An 8,048-nucleotide genomic window follows, 5' to 3' on the forward strand; every position below is an offset into this window, starting at 1 on the left:
CCCCCCCCCCCCCCACTACATGTTACATGAATTGGCAAACTCTTTTGTGCCAGTAGCTTTGGTGAGCCCATTGCTGGTAATCCAACTCCTTAGGCAACAAAGCTAACACTTGTGTTGTCTATGAAGTTTCCACACCAATCATTTCTCTCTCTTCTGGGTGTGTGCATGGAGAATTGGTTTGTGATCATCCCTGCAATACTGCCTTTCCCTTTTTAGTACGTTCTTTCGAAGGCGCGGAGCAGCAGACTGATTAGCTGTCATGTTCCCAAAATCCCACTGTACTTGAAGATAGCATGCTATAGATTTATATCGTTTCCATGTTCTCTGTCGAGAGCTAAGAATCAGAGGTCTGTCCCTTGAATTCCTTGTTGAAAGAAGGCCTTTTTCAGCCCAGGTATTTATTCTCCGTTACATCCCTTGATCTCGCTTTAGTTTTCACCAGCGACCTCAGCCAGCCCTCGGTGCATTTGTTGGTGGTGGAAGGTAGCCACGCCACACAGAAGGATGGTGTGTTGTTGAGAGAGTACCGTAAGCTTTATAATGCCAAGCTGTTTCTATGCACCTCCTGCAAGAGGTTTTCTTTCCCCTCTCCCTCCTTATGTGGTGCTCCAGGAACTTGTTGTTCTTCGCTGTGCAACGAAAACGCAGTCTTCTGGAGGAGTAAGCTTCACGTTCTGTCCCCGAAGCACGTGTTACCTCCAAAATGCTAGTTCCAGTTGATTTAGATAAATATGAGACCAATATTGCTGCATAAGATGCCACTCCCTTTGAAGAATGTTGGGTTTGGTGCCTCTTTTTTCCTTGGAATTTCTTGCGTTAGAAATATTAGAAAATGCTAAAGGGAAAATTTACGATCCGTTATGGTTTCGACTGTCTTCTGGGAGAGACGGGAGAAAGCAGAGAGCAAGTCGACTTGTTTTAATGTTCTCCCTCCCACTAAATAAAACTGAGATTACCCTTCAGGTTCTGCAAATTTCGCTTATTTATTTTTACTGTTGATACAGGAAGTGCAATAAGTCCCATTCTCTCCTTCCTACTCCCTTTCCCTTGGTATTGATTCACCTCCAGCTCTGTTTATTGACATAATTTTGTTTTTCTGCTTTTATTATTTAGCTACATGAAAGTAACTACGATGCCGGGAAAGCCCTGCAGCGCTTGGTGAAGAAGCCTGTGCCCAAACTGATCGAGAAGTGTTGGACTGAAGACGAAGTGGTGAGGAGTGATTTATTCCCTTCTGCCATGCAGAAGGGTTGCTTATTTCTTCCTCAGCTCAGAGGTCTTCTTTTAAGGCAGCTGCAAGGAGCCTGTTCCACGGGGTGAAGCTTTCCCTTCATTTCTAAGTGAGCTGACCCTTAATCGATAGACAGTAGACATGGCCCAGTTAGTGCAAGGAAAAATATCTTTCCACTGTGGAGATGGGGAGATTACTCTTGCTTCCAGGGGACATCCCGTGACAGATGCAGCAGCAGTACAGGTCTCAGGCTTTCCAGTTCACACCGTGCCCAGTATTGCTTTTGGGCTGGCCTGGCACTTTATTTAGCAGTTGCAGTCAGAGGGGACGTACACTGGGACCAGAGCATACGGCATGGTTTTTGTTGGTTTTTCCTACTTCTCTCAGGAACCTGAGGGAACAGAAGGAAGGATTGCAGTCTTCAGTTCATGCTGCTCGATACACAGTCAATAGTCAGTGTTTCTCCTAGGTGAGGTTTATATAAGGATTGTGACCTCCTGCCAAAAAATAGGGACCAGCACAGCTATTGCTGGCTGGATCTTCAGGGTGACATAAACCAAACGGGGATCCTCTGAAAGTGGTGTTGTCTGGCTACATGTATCACATCTAACTTGTCAGGAGATCTTCCTGGTCCAAAATGATACTGAATGCGGCATGTGTATTTTATATGCAATTTCCAGAGTCAGGTAAGGCTGGGAAGAGTTGGTATGAGCAGGTAGACCCAAAGCAGGACAGAGACGCCCTGAATGAGCTGAATGCAGGCGTTTCAAAACCTCACAGCCATGAAGATCATTGCGGGATCTGGGCCCAGTCGCCTTCATTTGTAATATTCAGTTTTGTACTTAATAGTTGTTTTTTGTGGCTGTTGTAGAACCATATAATTGAAATGGGAACGGCAGTTTAAAGTTTGTGGGGTTTTTTGGTTTTTAATTTGCCGACGCCCTATACAGAATGGAGAAATGTTCATTGTATCCCTTATTTAATGAACAGCCTTTGCAGGGGAACGCTTGAATTTCCAACAGTGTTTGATTTCCAAGCACTGCCGCATTGCAACTGTTTGCTCTTTGCAAAACTTTGTAGCAATATGCTACCGCAAGAGATACTTGACTGTAAACAGGATGAAACTGTTTTGTCTATTTTAATCCTCAAAGATGAAAGAAGGGCTAAGAGTAAAGAGTGCAAGTAAGTTAAAGTAGATCACTGCCGCAGAGTTGTTTTGCCCTTTAAACCACAGTGATGTTAGTGTCCCCTCTGAGGAAATGCGTATTTCTAAACAGTGACTTATAATGGGAGAGTGTCCCTTTAACAAACTATGCATAGTCATGTCTGGTTTGCTGAGGAAAGGGTAAATGCTGTGTTTCCTAGCTAAGCAATTAAACACCAGTGCACGTTAAGGCAGCAAGCTCAGACAGTTGCCATTTTATAATTATTAAATATATTTATCTACAAACAGTGGACAACATTTGCAGTTTGTACCATGTGCAGTCTGTAAAGTGTACATCTTCCAACATGTCACAGTAATCTTTCCGGATAAATATCTTCCGGTGAGAAATTCAGTGTTTTCATGGGTTTTCTTTTGTTGCTTTTTTTTTTTTTTTTTTTAACCAAACGTAAATGGAGAAAAATTCCTAGCGAGAGAAGCAGATGTGAACCAAACAACATTTGTTTGTGGGAGAACTTCTACACTAGTTAATTTTCTAGATGGAATTAAAGTGTGTTAAGAAATAATCTTGTGGTGGGTGGAACATAGTCTTGTTAATCAAGTTACTAATTAAGCTGGCATCAGAGTCATAAAATAGAACTGATTAATAACGGGTGAAATTTTCCTAGTCTGTTAACATTTTTGAATTATTCAGAAAATGGCTGGAGAGAGATTTTGAAGCTCTAGATGCTCTGAAAATCTTGCGAGAAGTTTATTCTAGCAAAGTATGTGCATGCTGCTCTCTCCATATATGAACATTTTTACAAGTGAGAGAGAGGTAGGTTAGGGGTAGGCCAGAAAACCCCCATATTAAAAGCAGTCTTATTCTGAAATCAAACAAAAGACCTTTGTGGTGAAGGAAATGCCTGAAGCCATGAGGTGAAAGAGGATCTATGGGCTTTCGGAGGAGGGATGGTAGTGGAGAACAAGGAGCAAACGCCTAGGAGCACAAGTCCTTAATAACACCTAGGATGATCCTGGCATAAGCGGGGCATTTTGTTTAAAGCAAGGAACCATTCATACAAATACTGCTGAAGTTCTGGTCTTTTTTGTGCATTTGTACTGCGAACGTTTTATCCCCACTCTCCTTCCACACTTGCTTTTCTTAAAAGGGTTAGCTGTGTGGTGCCAATCCCTACTTTCCTATTCAGAAAATGCTGTCCCCTTTTCCCTTCCCCTGTCTTTACCAACAGGCTGCAGTGGGGCTCTAAGTGTCGTCATCGTTGCGGCTCAGGGTTTTGATCAACAGTCAGTGTTAAATGATGGAGAGTGGAGCCTTACAAATAAGAAAAAAAGCAAGGTTTATTGAAAAATGAAACATTACTCCCAAACAGTGAACAGTATGAGTACAGAATAATGATCATTAACTCTATAAATCATTGTCAGTCTCGGCTCATTTTATCGTATTTGCTTCTTGTTCTATTCCATCCAAGTTTCCAGAAATGTTTGGCAGCCATCCAAGTATGGCAGAGCCGGAGATCAGCCTGTTCTCTTACTTATAGGGAGCAGAGCTCCACCCTCGCAACCTCAGAGCCCGCTTCTCTCGGATTGACATCTGGCAGAAAATTCCAGGCTAAAGCACCGGGCACTGGGGCATTTCTTCCAAGGGAAAGGAAGTCCTGCGCTAGTATTTGCAGGGCTCCTACCACGCATCGTATGTCGGGTCCAGAGCTGCTTCAGAAATCTCCCACAAAACTTTTTCCTCCCCCCACCAGAAAATGCCAGTGCATTGGAAGCAAAACTTTTTACAGAAACAGGTTTTGACAACAACTGTTTCAGGAAGGTTTCTCACATCCAGGGTAGGAGACAGGTGGGGAGGAAAGGCGATCCACCCAGGACAGCCAGCCATTGCCCAATAGTTGAAGGTGCTCACTGCGGTGTGGCCAGAGTGAGGGGTATACCCCGTCTCCACAGCGCCGAGTGATAGAGTTGGTGTCGTCTTTGACCGAATGAATATTTACTGGCACAAAGTGGAACCTCCCTGAGAGACGTTAGCTAGGTGCCCAGTAGATAAGTAGGTGACCACCTGTCAGATCCACGTTCCCACATTCCCGGCAGATGGCTTAACCGTGGGGTTATCAGCTACTCTGCAAAGTATTTTTGGCAAGGTCGCATTTGCGTTCCAGTGCAGGCGGAAAACAAATTTGGGGAATTGCAGCATTTTTTGTGATGCTGCACGCTTGTCTTTTCAGCCAGCACCAGTCGGGCTCTTCAAGGCGACTCAGCAGTGAGCCTCCCTGATTGCTCGTGGGGAAGCAAAGCAAACCAGAAGAGTATAATGGAGGGGTTCTCTCTAAAGCTACATCCTACAGTCTTTCTTCCCTAAGGCAGAACACCCACAAACTGGCGGGAGAATAGTTTGAGTCAGAGCTGCAGGATGCGAGAGCATCCATTTCTTTCCCAGGGGTTGACTTGCACAATTGCTCTTGTCAACGTGGCCGTTCCTGAGTATGTGCAGCCTGGCCTCCCATAGCATGCAGTGCTATTCATGATGTCAGCAGTGCTGTTTGAATAGCTCACATTTGTTTGTTAGTTAACGTCTGGCTCGCATGTGGACTGTTCCTTGTCCAAAGATTAAGGCCTCCTCGTTAATTAAAACAACTTTCTGCAGTCAGTGACTGAATTATCCAGTAAGAGCTGCCTGCAGCAATCAGAGTTGATTAAAATAAAGGATGGAAGTTATGTTGTTTTTGCTACAGATGATGCGGTTATAGAGGTTTAGATCAAATTAAATGGAGGATAAAATTGACCAGTGATTGAATTAAGTGGAGGGCTCTGTAAATATGAAGATGAAGGTTTTCTCATCTCCCTGATGTTTGTCAAACTGTGGCTATTTTTAAATCTCTCTCCTTCCAATATGTAAATTCATGAGCATGCTGTGAAAACCACAGTCTGCCTTATAAAAGTGGCTGAAGAAACTACTTTACTGTTGCATCAGTATGAAGCCTCAGCAGCAGCTGCTTCCTGTTTATACGGGTTACTGTTACACCTGGCAACATAAATCTCCAGCAGTGACTTGGGTGGGGAGGGGTCAGTGGCACTTGTAGCCCTCGTGAATCTGCTCCTACTGATGAATTGTCAAATCATTGTCATGCCGAGCTGCACATCAGCACCTTCCCAATAAGCATTTAAAAGACCTGTCGTTTCACCGGGTAATGCAACAGAGTCTCACTAGAACGTCACCTGGTGGGTTCTGGTTTGGATGGAAAGCTGTGGCTTTCCAACCAGGCCTTTTCTGGCATCTGGGGAAGGTCAGGGAGCTCACAGCTGTCATCCGTGTCCTTCATTTTGACGTAACAGCTGGCTGTGTGCCCTCCTACAAGCTCCGTAACACTGAATGTCTTGCTGGACACGTGCCGTGTGCTGCTTAGTGTTACAGCAAGGTTGCACAGTAGGTGGGAAAGGGGAGCTGTGACTAGATCCACTAGAGCTCTTCTAGATATGCGCTCCACATGATATCTGCTGTGCAAATGAGGGTGTAAAGCAGCCAGACGTCTTACTTCCACTCTCTTAAGCCATTTAACCCTGAATCGCTCCAAGACAGGTATTTTTGAGTGTATCCTATCAGATCAAAACAGCAGATGTCAGGTTTAATCATTAAAATTATATATTCTTAAGCCAGATTATAGTGCTAAACTGAGCTCCTGTTGTAACCTAGTACACACAGTTAGGGTGAGGTCAAAGGCCCCTCTGAACAGTCAGTGGGATTGGGATCTCTGCCTCCCATTCTTCCTCCCTGTGGTTCCATTGTGGAAAATCTCAGCCTTTGAAGGTAAGTTTTATGACCCAGAAAATAGGGAGCCAAAATACAGTGGCTCCAAGTGGGACTTACCGTCATAAGTGTTAAAACAATGCTGACTTTGCAGGGGACTGACAAGAATGGGGCAAGAGCCTCAGGCTCAAATCGTTTTCAGTTGAAAAGGAAGAGTAGTCTTTGGGGAGCAGGGCTGGTTAATTTTGCAGGTGCGATTCCTCCTGTGTGAACCAGGCCCACGGTGGTTGTTTCAAAAGCCCTGGTAGGATGTGGTCGAAACTTCCCACAAGAAGTGTGATGGGATTCCTACCATCTTGGGTGAAAATCTGCTGAGAACATCTAGGATTTCAGTGCCATTTGGTCTTAACTGTAGCCCATGTCTGATCAGAGCAGGAATTCCACTTTGCGTACTTCCAGTTTGTACAGGAAATGTATCAGAGAGGTACAGTCCACAAAGGCTACGTTCATTCCAGCATCATTTATTTAGCAAAATGGCTTTTTTTTTCTTTTGTCAAGCATGTCTTGTTTATAGAGATGAGCAAGGAAAATAGTAAATGGCTGGCTGTTCTTTGTGTCACCAGTTTTGGCAGATTTGCACTTAAATTCTTACCCTTTATTTGGAATGCACTGTTCTCCTTTATAGCCACAGTCACTGAAAATCGATAGGGCTTACAAAAGAGCGAAATACAAATCAGAACAAAAAGAACCTCTAGTTTATTAGGTTTTTAATTAAACATGATGAACACATTTTAAATAACACAAAGGCCCCAGGCTGAGCTGCATCTAATCGAAACAGATTAAGTCACCCGTCCACACTCGGATAGTTATTAATTCTGTTTATTTATGCATGCTAGCTGAAGGCAGAGTTCACTGCTGCTGTGTTGCAGTTTATTGCACAGGGATGCTTGTGCTGCATGGCACTGGGCTCTTAATTAGCATTCAGATGTTGGTTATGAAGAACACGGGTGAGGCTAATTGAATTCTCAATTTCAGATTCAGAGCTGGGGTTTTCCTTGCAAAGTTAAGAGAAACTGAGATGAATTGCAGTTTTGCCCTCCGTTGTGCATTGCACCCTTTGCTTCCCCACCTCCCTCCTGCCCGTGCTGAATTGTAAGGAGGGAAAATGCCAGGTGTTGCTTAAGGTGAAGGTTTGTTACTCACCATGCTTTTCCACACAGTGCTGCTGATGACACACTGACTTGCTTGATAACTGTAGCTTTTATCATGAAATATGCTGCCCTTTAAATATTTTACACAGCTTTATTTTACACAGCTTTTGATGTAGCCTAGTAGAGGTAAACAACCTAGATTCAAATAACCTCTTAAATTTATATCCCAGGACAGTTAAGCCTTGCTGGCGATAAACTTTAATTGGCCGTGTATGGAGATTTCCAAGTTCATAAATTTAAAATGTCCACACCTGCCATCAGTTTTTTAAAGCTCATTTGTCATAAATACAAGTGAAAGCCCTTCTTCCAAAAAAGAGACGACGTGGCAAACTAATTTCCCGACACATTTGTGAATATTTGTAATCCAGTGAACCATCGTGGCTGGTCAAGAAATTACTTACGCAAAGACACACACACATTTATTTGCTTGGCTGCCCTGCCTGAAATCATCTACAAATGTCTCTCATCTGCCCTTTTTGGAATATCTGCTCAAGAAAACATTGTTTTCATTGCTTGCTCCTTTGAAGCCAGACATCTCAGATATGCTGGAAGACAGAGCTGCTTACTAGGGCAAAAATACCATGAATTTTATTTACTGTTCATGTGGCAGCCATAGACAAGGTAATTCACAGAAAATCAAAGTATAGTCCCTGCAAAAGCAGGGTGGAGGTACAAAAAAACACAACCCCCCCC

At 43.6% G+C, this 8,048-nt stretch overlaps 1 protein-coding gene across 4 annotated transcripts in view; it reads left to right on the forward strand.

The window, feature by feature from the left end:
• RERE (arginine-glutamic acid dipeptide repeats) overlaps positions 1-8,048 on the forward strand; it is a 309,682-nt gene that overhangs the window by 181,150 nt on the left and 120,484 nt on the right. For all 4 annotated transcript variants that reach the window (XM_019511789.1, XM_019511790.1, XM_019511791.1 and 1 more), the window contains one exon: positions 1,114-1,212. In XM_019511789.1, coding sequence (XP_019367334.1) covers positions 1,114-1,212 — 99 coding nt within the window. The remainder of the gene's footprint in view (positions 1-1,113; positions 1,213-8,048) is intronic.

This window comes from Gavialis gangeticus, unplaced genomic scaffold, assembly GCF_001723915.1.
Source record: "Gavialis gangeticus isolate Ggan-Ray unplaced genomic scaffold, GavGan_comp1, whole genome shotgun sequence".
NCBI lineage: Eukaryota > Metazoa > Chordata > Crocodylia > Gavialidae > Gavialis > Gavialis gangeticus.